The 17,757-nt window shown below is 34.7% G+C and overlaps 1 protein-coding gene across 7 annotated transcripts in view; it reads right to left on the reverse strand.

Annotated features, from left to right (window-relative positions):
* The window catches only part of LRBA (LPS responsive beige-like anchor protein), a 372,868-nt gene that overhangs the window by 19,984 nt on the left and 335,127 nt on the right, over nt 1–17,757 (reverse strand). For 6 of the 7 annotated variants that reach the window (XM_040699152.2, XM_015276673.4, XM_040699154.2 and 3 more), the window contains 4 exons: nt 16,852–17,044; nt 14,097–14,159; nt 11,976–12,131; nt 7,064–7,231 (listed from right to left, as the gene is read on the reverse strand). In XM_040699152.2, coding sequence (XP_040555086.1) covers nt 7,064–7,231; nt 11,976–12,131; nt 14,097–14,159; nt 16,852–17,044 — 580 coding nt within the window. The remainder of the gene's footprint in view (nt 1–7,063; nt 7,232–11,975; nt 12,132–14,096; nt 14,160–16,851; nt 17,045–17,757) is intronic. The other variant, XM_040699153.2, reaches the window with a different exon arrangement.

Below are 17,757 nucleotides of genomic sequence, written 5' to 3' on the forward strand. Positions count from 1 at the left end.
TAGCAGATTTATTTGAATTTGCTATACTCAATACAATTTCAACTAATGAATTCTTTAACCTCCAGACCGCAGCTCTCATTTAATAATCACGCTAATTGAAAAACAGTCTTTCAGAAATTCAAATGCAGATTTAGGAATTGTAGCTACATAAAAACAATGTAGCTTCTATCAGAAGTAGAATAGAGAGTACCTAGACTGCTACCTGACAAGACAGGAAACTACAGATTGAACGCTGAGTTCTTTGGTAGATTTCATATTTTATAAATTGAAAATATTATGTATTTTAAATATTTTAAGAATTTACATGTGAATAAGTGTCCAATTAATCTTCTCAATTAAATCTGTTAAATCCTGTAATTCTCTAAGTATGAAAACACATGCTTACATTCCCATATGTGCTCTGCTACACAACTACACTACTAAAAGCACTTCATTTCTCTAAAACAATTCAGAAAACCTGAATAGAATACCCTCTAAAAAATATAAAACTATGCAATGAAAGCACCACCGCCACTCTCACAATGCAAATGTGATACACACAGAGAGTAACATTTTCCAACTTTATGAGCTAACATAAAAGAGGTAATATAATTTGTTTTATTCACATATGTGTGGAAGATCAATGCAATAACTCAGAAGAGATTGCATTAGTATTAGTGGTAGTAATACAGTTATACACTGACTCTGTATTTCACTACTACTGGATACTCTTATTGGTTAATTTCATTACGCAAAACAAATTTCAAAATTAAATCTTTTTCTTTTTTAAAAAATGAAAATTGAAAATAATTAGGACCAAATGTGTGTAATTTCTTTAAGTAACAGAACAGTCTCATCGTAGTCTATGAATATAGTGCAAAGACAATAGAACAGCACTTTATCTTTACCTCAACTGTGGAAATGCCTACTTTTTTATAAGCATAAACAAAAGGTAAATGATTAAATTAACCACTGTATACCGCCCCTTCAAGAAAGTACAGCTAAATAACAGAACAACAATGAAAATAAAACAAATAAAGCAACTCAAAAATTTAAAGATAGACTGAAATTGACTATTCTGACTCACTTCTACCTAGCAGGCAGAGGTGAGAAATCATTAAGAAAGAATGGAGGAAATGGGAAAAAAAAGAAACTACTTCAGATGACTTATGAGATACAATTATAATCAACATAGAATAACAAATAAAAAAAAAACTCAATGATGAAAGGAACTGATATGAAAGTTAAGAAGACATGAGGGCACTCAAGATGCTTTATAAGAAGGAAAAAAACCATGGACAATAAGATAGCTTCTTGAAGTATTTGGGGAAGAAAGGTTTCAATATACATAGGCCACTGTTCTGTAGAAACTCATGGGAAGTTAGTCTATAGAAAAAAAAAAGGTATAATAAATAAATACTAGCAAAAACTGCTGTAATGCAAAAGAGCGATAAGATAGACATCAAGACAACAACACCAGCTGGCACAGCTGAAAGTTCTTCAGTGACTGCAAATACAGGAAAAAGTCAGGCAGAAAGATTAAAATAGGTGAGATTTTTTTTGTATCATAATAGGCAATGATGTATGAACAAGGAAGGACAAAAAACAGGACAGCCAAGGATAGAAGAGATGCAACTAGCAAAGAAATCAGGAGCAACAATCATTCTGTAAACATAAGAATACGTTAACAAGTTCACAGAAAGTTGCTATTCAGTACTATTACTGCTATTCAGTAAACAGCAAGCAATATCAATAAATGACACCAGGCATTTTGAACTATTTCAAGTAAAATCTTTAATAACAAGACAAGCTGCAGTCAGGCAACAAAACGTAAGTATAAGCAGCAATGAGAGCTATTGTCTCGAACAGAGACTACCTAAGTAAGGTAAATGTTTGGAACTCAGTTGGCCTTGTAATTGTGATATGAAGACACTTGGAAAATGAAACTAAATAATTCCAATCATAACTGGTGCTTTACAGAGACTAGGTAAGGTTCTGCAAGGCCAAGGAGAATAATCTAAATTAGGAAAAAGAACTGAGAAATTAGAAAGTTGTCCGCTTAACTCCAATAAACAAAAATGCTAGCAGAACATTTGTACACATAAGCATACAAAGTTTCCTCAAAGCAAACAAATAGAGTAAAAGTTGATCTGGATTTGTCATGAACAAATCATGTCAAAACAATTTTTTTTCCTGCACTGGCAAAGTAATAGGATGCCTGTTCAGGGATATGCCACATAACGTGACTTTAGTAATGACACAAGCAGTTTCACACTGCCAATTTCATATAGAAAACAGGTAAGCAGAATAGGTTGGAAGGTGCTAATAAGGGTCAGATAAAAGACCAGCTGGAATGCTGTATTCCAAAAGCTCTTCATAGTCAAAATAGAAAATGTATCAGTGGACATTCCTGGGCTGTGTAATGTCTAACATTTTCTTCAATGACCAATTTGACAGAATAAGACTGCAAATTACATTTGTAGACACAAGCTGTGGCAAGTCTGTTCGGGGGACAGAATGAGCATTCAAAATGAGTATAACTGGAAACCTAAAAAAGAGTATCATTCAGGAAGTTTAAAGATAAGGCTCTGCAGCCAAGCTGCACAGAGGAGGAAAAAAAACTGAGTGGTTAGGGATCTTCAGAATAAAATGAAATTTGTATTGGCTTAAACACTTAAAGAATGTGTGTCCAACTGGCTAGTTTTATGTTTCACTTGCCCTCTTTTTTTGATATATTTTACTAAAAAAAGTAAAAAAGAAAAAAAAAAACCAAAAAACAAAAAGCTTTTATTACTTTATTACTTACATACATTAACTACATTATATATTTTATGTATGGCCCAAGACAATTCCTCTTCACTCACTGCAGACCAGGCAAGCCAAAAGGTTGGACAGCCATGACTTAAAGTATTAACACTGGTGAGCTGAAAGAAGCAGATATCCCTTGAGGAGGAGAGAAAGTCTTCTGTAAAACTGGTTGTTTTCTACTGATTACTAGAAAAGCTTCAACTGCAACACTGAGTTTGTTTTGAGGAAGACAAATAACTGAAGCGGGGAGAAACAAACAAAAAGTGAGAGGTCTAGAAAAACATGGTTTATGTTAAAAGACAGAAAGAATCAGGTTATTAACACTGGAAGAGCGTCACAGAAATCCAAATAAATGAAGTTGTTGCACAGACAAAAGAAAGAATATGTTTTCTACACATAACAAAGAATAGAAACATAAGAAGTGACTGAATTAAAATAAATAAACAAACAAAAACCACTAGATTGTAAAGTCCCAACATGTATCAGGCAAAGTTTTTAATAGCAGGTTGGACAAACATCAGTCAAGAATGGTATTGGTGTAGCTAAGACTTCTTTGAAAAAACGGAATAGATCAGGTGACAAAAATTCCTGCCAAGCCCTGTTTCCTAAGTATCTGTCATTAGAAAGTACAATGCAATCTCTCAACCTAGGAAATACCTAAACACCAATGGTTGTTGCTTGCGCTTCAAAGTGAGAGTAGGATCTGAAAGTGATGCGGACCATTTATATGCAAATTACTTCTCTCATCTGTTTCCCTGAGCTATCTCGTCTTGTTCCTCCCTCCCACTCCCACTTCTCACCTCCCCTCCCTTCCCACTGCACTTCGCTAGCCAAGTTGCAAGCTTCTGTAAGAACACCACCCTGTCCGAGTAGCCTCTGCACGAAGTACATACCCTATTCAGGAACTCTGAGTCCTGAAGCAGTATGTCACATCTTTCTGTGGTACTTTGCTATTAGATCAGGGTCTCTCAATATGCGAAAACCAGCCTTGTGATAGAAATCACACATGGCCTTCAAGGGGTACTTAAGGGAGAGTTGCATCCTCTTGCTTCTTCCTCCCACCACCTCCCAAAGCCAGCCACATGCCAAGCAAAGAAATATAAAAGCTCCTTATGCTATCTGAAGTGACTTTACATCTCCACAGTAAACTATGCTAATTAATGTGAAGTCAACACGTCTCTGGGCTTTTCTGAAGAATACAACTATTTAAAATCCTTTGTTCTTGATTATTTCTAGGCTTGGTCAGAAATTGTGCACGGAAACGTTACTGCACCACAAAATGTCTGTGCACCAAACTGAAGTACTGCCATGTTTCCATATTTTCCAAAACGATTTATTTAGGAAGAATAAATCCTACATTTGATCAAAGAGCTTGGTGGAATATTTTTTGGATTTCAGGTTTTAATTTGAGAAGAAGGAAAAAATGACTTAACCTAAATGTAATCAAGCTGTTTGGTAAAGAATAAAAATTGTTTTCAACAGATGTATCCCATGCAGGATTTTATATCTTTGAGATTTAAATTAATCAAATTTGGTTTACAATGGTCAATGCATTAGAGAGTTATATAAAGTATGCAAGACAGTGTGACTGCACAGGTACCGTTTCTATAAAAAGTCGATTTAAAAGTTAAAATTGAAGAATGCAAATAATTAATATTTTGCTAACATATTTCTTTTGTTAAACCAAAAATGTAAGGAATTTTTCCATTCAGTCCTGTTGGCCAGAAGTATTGTCCTTGATAAAGACTATAAAACAAAACACTTATTTATCACATATGCCATAGCCCACCTGGCTTGTCAGCTTGAGTTAAGTACCATTCTAAAACATGAATACATGCAGCCAGAGATCAAGAGCACAATGCTTCCTGAAGTAATGAAACCAGATAAAGGAACTGAAATAAAACGTAACTGATGAACTAGTAGGTGCCCAACAGAGTAATATTTACTGTGAGTTGGCCATACTTGTCTGCTGACTGATATACATCAGAGACACAACGAGCTAGGAAAGAAGGAAAGAAATATTCCTGGTTGAGATTATTTTTGCTGAAACTTCTATAGCATCATGACTTGGCTACAATCATGGATATCTGGATGATTGCTGCTGTGAAGTCATTTTTAAGATGGAAACTGGAGATAAATAAATAGGGAAAAACAGAAAACTATCTAAAATGATAAAAATGACAATGAATAAAATATACTTTGAGGCAAAAAAAAAATCGTAAGCTTCAAATACGAAAGCCAACATCAGACAAGTTAAATATCTAGCATCCCACAAATGGAAGGAAGTTACAGTCACAGCAACAGGGCTCCAAATCTAACAAACCTGCTGGTGCTTTCCATTTCTGACAAAAACAGAACTAAGCAGAAACAGTTCTTTTTATTTCTCTCATTTAAAAAACAAAACAAAACAAAACAAAAAAAACCACCAAAGATTGAAACAGAGAACCCTATACAAAGCTTGTTCTGGGAAAAATTAAATCCATGAGATTATCATCTCTTTGAAACAGAAACTGTCTTTCTCTATATACGTCTAGGTCAGTGTATAGTGCCATGAGATTCAAATCCATTACAAAGGCTTCTAGGCATACTACATCATAAAAAAAAAAAAAAAAAAAAAAAAAAAAAAAAAAAGACATACTAATCACAGGAGTCACTGCATTTCTCTTAAAGTATAAGTTAAGTAGGACTGCAAGTAAAGAGAATCAGTAGTTAAACTAGCATTAATGTTGAGAACTGTGACATTTTAATATCTCAGAAATCTGTGTCAGAGAAGATAGCCAGTGAATCGTATAAAAAAATAAAGAACTACTCTAGTCAGATACTAGGTACAAAATCTGAGTATGTGATGTGCTAAGGCCATAAAGGAGTTCTCAAGGTCTTGTTCACAAAACAGGCAAGCATCCAAAACTGCAGCATGTACTCAACAAGAATAAGTACTCAGGGCAGGTCCAGAAATCTGCAAAGATAGGCTGTTCTTGCTAGCTTTGAAGGCAGTGTAAGGAGATAACACCTGAAGATGTTATCTGCTTCATATGAGTTTAGGATTTTCTCCTCAGAAAGACAGCTTTTCCCTTTAGGATTTACAAGCTTACTTGACTAACCAATCAAGTTCTTAAATTCCTTTCACAGACTTTGGAGTCTCCAGGTTTACAAGCTCTGCAGAAATAGTGCATTATAACGCACTATTAAATGCAAGTTCGCATTTTCTTTAACTCTATAGATTGTAAAATACATGTAAAATATTTGCAGTGAATTTGTTCCTCAACTAAAACCATATTTATTTTACAATGATCATAAAATTATGTTGGACCTGTCCAAAAGGTCCCATCCATTGAATCAGGCTTTTGGAAGGATAATGCAGAGGAATTTTCAAATGAGATTCAGATATTCGTTTTGATATTAAACAGTTGTGTTTACTTGTTCATGTTACTTCAAAATGGTTCACAGGATGCAATTGCAGTTGAACCTCTTTTTTTTTTCTTTCTACCAACTTCAGTCAAGTAATAGATTAAACATGAAATACACTTTACCAAACTGATTATCTTGGAAGCTGTTGAATATTCATCTTTATACAATTTTATATGAAATTGTAAGTCAGCTATAACTGCAGTATATGCCAGATATAACAATCCTTCTTGTTTTCCACGTGTCCATTTTTTCTTTTGCAGAAAGCAGGTAGACACATGAGAGCAAAGATTAAGCACGTAGCACCCTACCAAAGTTTTAAATAAAAAATGTTTTTGTCTGCTCCTTTTAGATAAACTCAGGCTATTTAACATCTCATTCCAGTGCTCTGGTCTAAATTAAAATGCAGTATCTGCATAACTCTATTGATGGCTAATAGTGAGAACCTATACACGTAGATTACAGTTTCATAGAATGACGTCTGTATTATAGCAATGTCTGGTCTTTTTTGTTTTAAACAATTCAAATGCCAGTCTTTCATGAAATCCTCAGTTTGAGAGAAAAAGATCTCAGATTGAACAAGACATATAAGAAAACAGTCCCATTCTCCCACTCCTAGAGCCACTCCTCCCTAACTTAATGAGTGACAAGTAAAAGAATGTGTTTGTAAAGTTTGGTATTGTGTCATTTAAAAATGAGTTCTCCTTGTGCTGGAAAACACGCACTGTTTGTGCTCAATTATTTAAGCTAGAATGGAACACAACTACAAACAGGAAATACTATATTTTGACATCAGCATTTCCTAAAATTTTGTCACACGTTCAACCAACTCAAACTTAGACAACTTCATTGTGAAATGGGTTTTTCTTACCTCTTGGATTATCACCAACGATATTGGTTTTGCCATTCCAGTACCAGAGTAGCAATGTTGCATCACGTGACCCTGACAGAATGTAACAATTTCCTCCAATATACGACTCAGAACGAGCAAGACAGGTGACGACATCCCAATGTCCAAATATTACTTGCATCAGTTTACCTGAAACAAATAAAATCAACTGTTTCAAAAGTACGCTCTAATTCTTTGCCAGACACTAATTAAATACATTATAAAGTATTTTAGAAACACTTAATAAAACCAGGTTCAAAGAAAAACTATAGTAGAGAATACTATTCTTTTTCATTACTTGATGGAAATATTTAAGAAGTGCAGTAGTCTAAGTTTGGAAAAAAAAAATATTTAAAATCCATAAATACGATACTTTATTCAAAGGCCAAGAATGCCACAAGTTCTTGTAGGTTTTTTTAATTAACCAGTATATTTACATTCACTCTACAGGATGTAAACATGACACAGTTTTCTTTTATGGCAAGCTTAAGAGAAGTTTACTGGGAAAAAAAAAAAAACAGAAAAATAACATGGAAATCTGATGATTTCAAAAAAGATACAGAACATATAAGAGCCTACAAAATATAGCGTGTCCAACTTTTGAGCATCTCCTTCAAAGGACAGAAAAAATGAAGTCAGTTAAAAAAAAATTTCTCTATTATAGTTTCTCTATTATCATACACTTGCCAATTAATTTCAACCAACATCGTTTGTTTTTAAGAATTTCTGGAATGCTCAAAAACATCTCTGAATATAAACCTGGCAAAGAAAAAACCCAAAACACAAAATACTTTCATCTATCACATAGAACAAATTCTTGGAACTTTGATACAAAAAAGTTTTAAGAAAAGGTTAGGCACTTAAAACGTGCAACTCAGCAGTGTATTATAACATTAACATCACTATTACCTCTAAAGTTAACTAATCCAAACAATATTTTCAGGAAAAAAAAATGTAAATTTGGACACTTGGGTAGAGTGGATTTGTGAGTTGGAGACTGAACATATGTAATGTCTATCACAGGAGATCTCTGCCAGATCACCTTGAAAGAGGGAAAATGAGTAGGTGGGGAAAGCTCCTTCTTCAGCAATATGGCTGAAGGCAGTGGAAATCACTTGCCAGTGCTGGCTCCTCCAGAGCAAACATATTAGGGGTCCTGCTGGTTTCTGGATCTGCTAGCAGCTTTTTTGATTCCATGAAATGAGAGTGTGTAAGTGCTAAAATCCCTCTCAATGGATTTGCTGAAGCTTGGCAATTGCAGATCTTGCAGAGAAAGGACAAATGATACACACACACAGGCTTCTTCTGAGCCTACTTGGCTTACTGAAGTAACATGGGCTAGGCCAAATTCTGCATCCAACAACATGAGGGAGTGAGATGCCATTAATATGTAGCCTGGGATTCCTCAGTGCAAATGACCATGTACCCATGTGTACTTTGATCTTAATAAAGAACATGAAAGAATAGGAGTAATAAGGTGGTGGCTTGGGAAAAAACACATGAAATAAAATGATCTTTATTTAAAGTGTTTAAAATAAAAAGAAACTAGTAATATGACAAGCAGCAGCACAAATTTGTGTTGGGACTCAAATTAGGCACATGTTAATAACATACTTTGGTTCATGAATTAACAACAGTTTGTCAGTCATATAATGTGAGTAGTGGGAAGCAGTCATAGCTCTTCCTACACACTGTAAGGTCATTGTATTCATATAACTAATAACTACATTACACTAAATAAAACAAATAATAACAAAAGACTTAAGCAAGTGGTCCTGAGAAAAGGACATGAATACACTAATAGCCTGACTTATAACAAATGTCTCAAAGTTAATTGCATTAAAGTGGAGAAAACCAGCAAAATCAAGAGAAAGTTATGAGTATCTTCAGAAAAGGAGAATTACTTTGGGTACCTGGACAAAAAGTAAGAATAACGTGATGCAGCTTAAATGGAATGTATGCATTAGATTTAAAATGAAACCTGGCAAAAATTATGAGTTAATTATGAGTTAATCTTCCAAAAGAAATTGTGAAATGAAGTACTACCACAGGATCATTTTCGGACTGGAAGGGACAACACCCAGGAAGTTATACCTAATGTACAGATCTACCCTTTATTTCTCAATGATCAAGCAGGTCTTTCTATCACTAATCTCTGGGAATCTATTCTAGCACTCTATAGCAGTCACCTCTGTATACCAACGCTTTAATTTGGGCCACAGTAACATAACCGTCTAAGATGCTGACGAGTCAACAAATTACTTCAGAGTGCTCACAGGCATAACCTCCTTTTGGCAACAGACAAGAAAATCTTATAAAGTGTACATTTCTCCTTGAAAATCCAAGTCAGCTATTACCTGGTTTAGATTTGAAAGTAATTTTGCTATATAACATATTTTTCAGTTATACACCCTTAGGTATTCAAATACTTGGAGATTTATGCTTCCAGAACACAAGTTTATGTTATAAACATCACTGAGATATAGATTTCTCTTCCAGTTATACTCTACAGGTTCAATTCTAGAAAACATTTTTCAAGTCTATTTGTTTGACAGTTGTTCATGTATTTGCCCTTGTTAGGTTTACTTTGTTATCAGGGAGCTAAGGCTCAGTCAATTCCATCAAAATCATCAAAGTAAGAAACATGCTTATGTTTATTTTTTCATATTAGTAACATAAAATCATTAATCTCATACAACTTTCTCAACTTTCTTTTTACTCTATTTTAAAACGAGCTATCCTCTCTACATAGTAATATCAAACATAAGCACATGCACTCAGATATTCCTTTTTGAGAAAACAAAATTTTCTAGTTAATGTTTTATTCAATAGCTGTGCTACAAATAATTAAAAGAAAAATAAGACCCAAGTCTCCGTGCTACTGAACCTCAAAAGCTGTCTAGAAATCATTCCTGCTGCTGAAGGAAGTTTTTATTGTGGTTCTGCTGTGGTGAGAACCTTTGGTTTATGAAAAAGGTATTTCCTGTTAAAAACAAAAGCCCTGAATTCTATTAAGAAAGAGGACCTCTTTTTGTGTAAGAGCTAAAACATAATTGAATTCAACACTTGTGATAACTTGCTATTATGCCTTATTGATTCTATCACCTTTTTCCTTTGCTGTTCTGCAGATTTCAGAGTAAGCATTTTACCATTATATTCTCATTTTAATTCCAAGCAAAATGAACTACAACTGAATTTATGATACTTAATCTACAGATAGAATTGCTATACAAACAGGAGACACATAGAATACTAATTTGCTGATACTTTCTTGACAATTTTATTTTGCTTGTAATCATAATTAGTTATGCTAGTATCAAAATGCCCGGTGTATCTGTCTTATACACAGAAGTCATAACAAAACAGACAGAATCATGGAATATCCTGAGTTGGAAGGAACCCACAAGGATCACTGAGTCCACGTCTGGGCTCAACAAAGGAACATCCAAAATTCAAACCCCATGTTTGAGAGTGTTGTCAGACACTACTGAACTCTTGGCAGCTTGGGGCCAGGACCACTTTGCTTGGAAGCTCGTTATAGCACCCAAATTTCAGTCTCAATTTATAGTTAATACTGATATAGGTTAAACTAACAAGGTTTCTTCCACAGATATAAAATAAAATATATCCTCCAGCATTAGAAGAAAATAGCTACCTATTCATGTAAATCAAAGGATATATACACTGACTGTTTATTATTGCTAGCTAAATTCTCTCAAGATCTTTAAATTCAGAGGTTTTATGTAAATTTATTTTCATCAATGAGAAAATTAAACTAAGATGAGTCTAATAAGATGTCTGTATAGTGAATTATAGTCAGTCAGTACAAAAGAAATGGAACTTCTCACTTGAACTTAAGGATTTAAAACCGCAAAAATGGCAGATATGCTGTCCTGTTAAAACGTAGAATGAGAATTTCATTAAAGACCATCCTCTTTTGCAAAATATTTGGTTTGCCAAATGTGAAAAACAATGTTAACTAATCTATTTAAGAAATTATGACAAACACGTATGACATTCCCTATGGATTAATAACCTACTGGAAAGCTTGATGGCGCACACATACATTAACCACATCGGGTCATTAATCCCAAAGAAATACCTTGCAGTGCGGTCGCTATTTCTATTATAAGATAATGAAAGGGAGAAAATCATACCTATTTTTTTCTGGGGGCTCCGTGGCATTTAAATTCCTTCGGCTCTTACAATGAAAGATTCTTTTCTATTTGGCATGACACGTGCATGAATTCAAATGTTTGGATACATGCCAGCTGACAGACTAATTTAACTGCTGACATTATTTGGATCAGTTTATGTTATACAAAAGAATTCAGAGGCTCCAAATCAATTTTTCTAGTATACCATAGCTTTCAAAGGATTTCATAAGCATTTCTTTACCAGATTTCAAGACTTCATTTCCAGTCTTGAAGTAGAGGGGTTTGTACTTATTCTACAATGCTTGCTTGTATATCCTTTAAAAAGTTCTCTGGCACTCAAAGCCAAACAGGCTTAAATTCAAGGAAGTGCTCTAAGAAATTAATTGTTCTCATACATCAAGCTTCTGAAAAACTCATTAAAACCTTTTACTTGTCAAACTAGTGTAAAAGCAGGTATGACTTTCATATAATCATTTGGAATTTGAAGTATAATGCTATAGCTAAGCAAGAGGTCCTTGTATTGTTTGTCAGCAATCCAAGAAAAGGATGGTATACAATACACGGTAGAGGTAGGTAAGAAAAGATGAGAGAAATATTCATCAATAGGGGAATAAATACATACTCTACTCTCTCCTCCCCCCCCCCCCACTCTTTTTGTTCTTTCTTTATTTGAACAAGTTGCGTGATGATGAACAGAAAATCTTATAGGCTATTCCCGTATTTTAAAAATACATTACCTGAATCAGTAGAATAAACTCGGAAACTCTTGTCCCAGAAGCCACAAACCAAGATATAACGATTGTCAGAGGTGATGACAAAACACTGGGAATGTACCTGAATGCTTTGGTCTAAAAGGTCTGTGATTTGCCTTCTGTGCATACCTGTATTGCTGGCTGAACAGAAAGACACAAAAATAAAGAAATTTCAGCATCTGCATACAGAGAACAAAGGCACATTTTAGAACCTTTATGATCACAACTAAACTATTTCTTACTGCTGTTACTTGTTTTTGTGGCAGGAATATTTTCTTTCTATTTTCGCTATAAAATACTCATTACACTTCTGGGAACAATGACAATTCCTTGTAGTATATACTCCAAAATAGAAGAAATCCTTTCTTAAGTAAAATACACCTGACAAACATAAATGAAAGATTGAAAAAATGAATGACACATAAAAATGCAGTAAGATTCCTTTCTTAAAACTTCTCCAAGTATAGGAATTCAAAAATGACGAGAAAAAGAATGTAAATTAATGACAAAACAGTACAGATAGGTAGATGTATACATCACAAAGTGTAAAAAAAAATCATCAGAAAGGCCCAATGTGATTTGCTGTTTATTTTACTTTTACTGTGATATTTATTTATTTTAAGATCTATTTGATAGAAGGTTTTAAAGTAAAATATATGTTTCCTGCTCCAAACATATTATTTTTTAAATGAAATTTATTTCAGGAAAGAAAAGAGAGTTACAGCACATTTTACTCATTATAAACTACAATTATTATTTTTTTTTTCAGAGCAAGTTGATTACAAAATTTTGGGAAAATAATTTTATAGCCTCTATAAAATGGTTTAATTATACCCATATTATTCTGGACGTAATGATTATAGAATTTATCTAGGAAAATGGCTGCATGGCAACAGTCTATATCTACACACTGATGCCATGCAGATCCTACTGATGTGCATACTCAGTTTAGAAATTAATTCTCACAGGTTGACAGAGCTGCCATTCCACCCCTATCTAGACTAGTTCATTTTTGCTGTTTGTTCAATGCTTCTATAATTGCTTGCATCACTTTTTTTTTTCCTTAGACTTCCATCCTGAAATTGCCAGTTAAAAAACAGAGCTAAGTTTGCACCCTAACAGAATTAAAGGGAAAAAGAAAAATCCTTTATTTTTGTTCCCGTGAACTGTCAGATAGCTTGTTTGTATTTTCACGCTAGGTTGCTTGGGCTTTTCCTTTTCTGATCACACTTAAGGTTCAATTAGCCATACTACAGGCTCCAAAGTTATACTCCAAGTACACACTCCCCAAAGTATGGGTCTTTATGAAAGAAATGACCAAATCCTAACTACATTAATAGAAAAATCAGCCCTATGTAAACTAACAAACCTCTATAAATAAAAAATCATGAATTGAATCTATTACATTGAGTCATTAAATAAAAGTGAGACATTCATCCACCTCCTTCTCATAAAAGGAAAACATACGCAAATTTAACTAGTGATGATCAAAAGATGCAATATCCTTGCAAAATGAATACTAGTATCTCAATGCTAAAACTGAGTGGGCCATATATTTCAACTTTAAAACTGCTCTGCAATTACACATTAATGCCCTCAGCCTGAACAGCAGGTCTATGAAGAAAGGATTGATCTCCTTTAATGATAAAGCCCTGGCACTGTGGTTTTATTTTTCACAACACGGTGCAGTTAAGAACCCCACTGTTATTATGAAAATTTCCTCAGCAAAGGAGCTCCATCACATTACCAGTGCACCAATTCATCATAACGTGCCTCGCTCCTGCTCATCAACAAGTCTGAGTGATGAAAAGATCCAATATTATCCTGACAGTACTTCATGCACATTCTCAATCACACATTATTACAGCATCCATATTAATTTTCACTGACACGCGTCCTAGGCCTGTTCAAATTAGGCAAACCAACGAGGGGAAGTTGATGAAATACCAGCATAGCCACAGCTCATTGCATTCCAATTTGCATGCAAATGGTTTATCAGGAAAATTCCATTCCCAGCAACCAGCAAGTGAAAAACAACCGTAATCTACACTTCAGGGCCACCATACAGAGCTTAATGAATCGCAAAGAGAGAAGGAAGTGACAGACCTATGAGAGGATCGATTTCCACTGGCAGCTGGTAAGGCTGGTCTTGTACAGCACCTTGATGAGCTGCAATTCAGGAAAGAAGATTTTAAAACTCTGCATTTTTTTTTTAAATGGGATGCCACAAACATTTTATAAATGAAAGCAATGTCCACTTTTTTTATTTAACTATCCAAGATTTTTCTGCACCACTTGAATTAAAAAATAAATAAGTAAACAAATAAATAAATAATCCAGGTGCTTTCACAGACTGCTTATTAAACATTTATTTTAGATTAGTGCTATTCTGAATGTATGCCATCAGCAGCAGCTCTGGTCCTGAGCCATAAGCTCTAGCAGATGCTTTACTGGCAACCTCTCCTGTCGCAACAAAACAAAATTAAGTGGTAAAGAGCACTGAAAACAAAATGTGACAACCATCTGCTGACTGTAGCAGATACTATTTTCCCCTTTACTTTTTAAAGCACTGCTTTGAACAAGTGAAGCACAAAGGACATTTTTTTTAAAGTCAGTTTATGATGCAGTCAGGGAAATCTCATTGTCATGCAGTATTTAAAGAATCATCTATCATCAAAAACTATTTATTTGCAGGTTTGCATAGAAGTTAATATATAATTCTGCAGACCTACATTTCATCTGAGCACCTGGCGTACTGCTGAGATGTTTACCTCCTAAATTTTCCTTCAGGTTGTTTTTTTTTTTTAAAGCCTTTTTTTCCACAGCTTCACTAAAATCACACAAGCAACCCCCACCAAACAGCCCACGACATTCTTGGAAGTGGAAGAAAATATAATGGCTGAATACTTACATCTCTGAGTTTTCCAACTACCCCGCCATCGATTAATACAAAAATCAGTGTTGATTGCATGGTTTCATAAGTAATTGGAAAGTCAAAGCACTATTGTAATGAAAAACTAATGCAGAACAAAATAGGAAATCCCCATGACAAAATAGAGGTGATCTGTTAGGCACCAGTGCCATTAGGTATCAGCAAAGCCACTAAACTCATACAAAAGCAGGAATGAGATTTTTAATTACACTTCAGTGACAAGTGGTCACTTGGCAACTTAACTTTCTTATCATGATGCTTCATTAGTAAAGACAATAATATGCCCACAGTAGGAGATAAGGAATAGCAATGACACCAGTCCTAGCAAATCCCATTTTGGCATAAAATTTGAAGGCTACAATAGAGAAGGCTTATTTCAGGTGTCCCCATCTAGATCTCTTAAACATGGCATACTATTAACAGCTTGTAGGCTTGATCAGTGTGATGGTGGAGTGGGGACGGGTGCAGTGTTTTTTGGTTGGATTTGGGGTTTTTACTTGGTTGGAATCTGAATTTCTGTCTTGAACTGTCAGTATTTTTAAGCACTTGGTAAAGGCAGGGCAGTTGAAAAATACTTCTAGATTAAAAAAGTAGTGATGCTAAAGACTACTGCTCTCCCTTTCAGAGGGACTCACAACAGTTGACTACTACAACCAACAAGCAGCTGCTACTCTCAGCAATTGCTTGTTTGCTCACAGATCACCAGCCAACGGACTTATGAGAAAATCAGCATTGACTCCTACCACTTTAGAACCTCTTCTCTTCACCTCACTGTTGCACATCCTCAGAGACTACTTTTTAAAAGCCTGAGTGTTATATGCCCAAGGTCACACATTCAAGGTTTGAGAGGATATTGTCATCCTCCTCTCACACAAAGGTAAAGAGCTTTGTAAATAGATTTTGCTCATAAGCTGTTATTCAGACAAGCCTCCCTTCCTTCTCACCTTTATTTTCAAGCATTTTTTGCTTGACTGAAATCAGACATCTATGTATCTATTTGAACAAAGTTGAGAGGCAATTTGTAAGAATTAGAAAAAAAGGGTGGGAGTTGTCTGGCTATTTTCAAAATGTATCCAAGGACTGTGGGTACAGATTTCTTAGCAGGAATTTCAGTGACGTGAGCATTAATTTGGTACATTTATCTTCCATGTAAGATATTTGAGTAGAAGATCTTCTTTCTTTTTTTTTGAAAAGCCTTCTTCCACCAAAACAAAAATACACTTTAGGGTTTAGGCCTGCGACTGACATAGTAGGGAAAGGAAGATGAGTCCTTTTGGGATTAGTGAAAATTAGAACTGAAAACAGAATGGTTCAACGTATTTTTGAAAGGATAATTAATTAGACTGGTTGCTATGCAAATAGATATAATGTTTTCCTCTCGTACTGACAAATAGGTAAGTATCTAATAACCTTGGGATGTTTGAGTTACAGAAGATACTGACTTTCCATATATTTTTTACCTTCTAATTTGCATTGAGTGGCTTTAACATTAGGCTATTATGTTCATAATAAACAAGAAAAAGGTAGCAAAAAACACTTCAGCCAAGCTCTGCATGCTTTGAACTTCTCTTTGACATGATATTGTGCAGTTTTCCATCATCTGATTGAAAAAGAAATTGAAGAGGAATAGTGTGACTGCTTATTATGATCAGTTAGGGGTATACTGTTTTTGTCTTCTTGCTTGTTGGCATGGAAAGAGACATTTTTTTCAGAACAGTTTGTTGTTCCATACTTCTTGTGTAATACACATCTCACTACACAAGAGTTCAGACGACTTCTTCAGGAGAAACTAAATCCACACATGAAAAGCATACTATATCAATGAATAGGACTTGTGTTTCACACTTAAAATCTCAAACAGCTGTGCAGATAATAAATGTACAGCTTGATAGCAGTGATTTCTTATGCTATTTACTTTAGTTTACTTACCAGGAAGATTATGCCACTTATTTACAGCAAATAGCCTATTTGCTGTAACTGTGATCACAGCAGGATTGGTCAGACCAGGCTGGGTGTTGGCTGCTACATGAGTGACAGGGGAGTTGGATGGGAACTTTAGAACCATGATAACATCCTGTTGAGCTTGGTCTGTGAACATCAACGGGCTCTGCAGGAGGAGATACTGTTGAGTGCACACAACAAGAACCCAAATACATGGGAAAACATGGGGTGGAGAAGAGAAGACAGGACAAGAAAAGGAAGATTGCATTAAAACTCAGAAGATCCAATAGCAGTTGCAATGAAAAGAAAATGTAAAACTAGCAGAGAGGTTTGTGGAAACAACCATTTTAGATGGAAATCCTTTATGTAAGCAATTATGCTGAGCTTTGCTGTACAAGTCTGTCTATATATAAAATTTGCTGCAGATCCCTAAAGATTAAACTCAAAGTTTCCAATCACCTATCTCTGCCAAAGAAATTCTCCTTCATATCTACAGAGATAGCATGTCAAGGAAAGCAGGAAGGAACAACAAAAAAAAGAATAAAAAAGTGAGCAAAAGAAATTCCTGCTTTCAGAGATTGTCTCAAGTTGCATTAAATTGGCAGACTACAATTCTCTACAAGCCAGAGGAAAACATAAAAGCACATTAAAATAAACAGATACACACATAGTCTAGATATATGTTCTGTATATATTTCTGGTGCACAATCAAGATTTATGAATGCAAAGCAAAAGACTTCAGTGCAAATGTGTTTCAAAGGACAAACATAATTAAATGCAGTTGTAAAAAATATAAAGTGGACATGATTACAGACACTACCTTCCACTGTCTCTGGAAATACTAAAGGAAGGGAATGAATCCAGGTTCATTTTCAACAGAATATTTTTAGGTTT

This window comes from Gallus gallus, chromosome 4 (genome assembly GCF_016699485.2).
Source record: "Gallus gallus isolate bGalGal1 chromosome 4, bGalGal1.mat.broiler.GRCg7b, whole genome shotgun sequence".
NCBI lineage: Eukaryota > Metazoa > Chordata > Aves > Galliformes > Phasianidae > Gallus > Gallus gallus.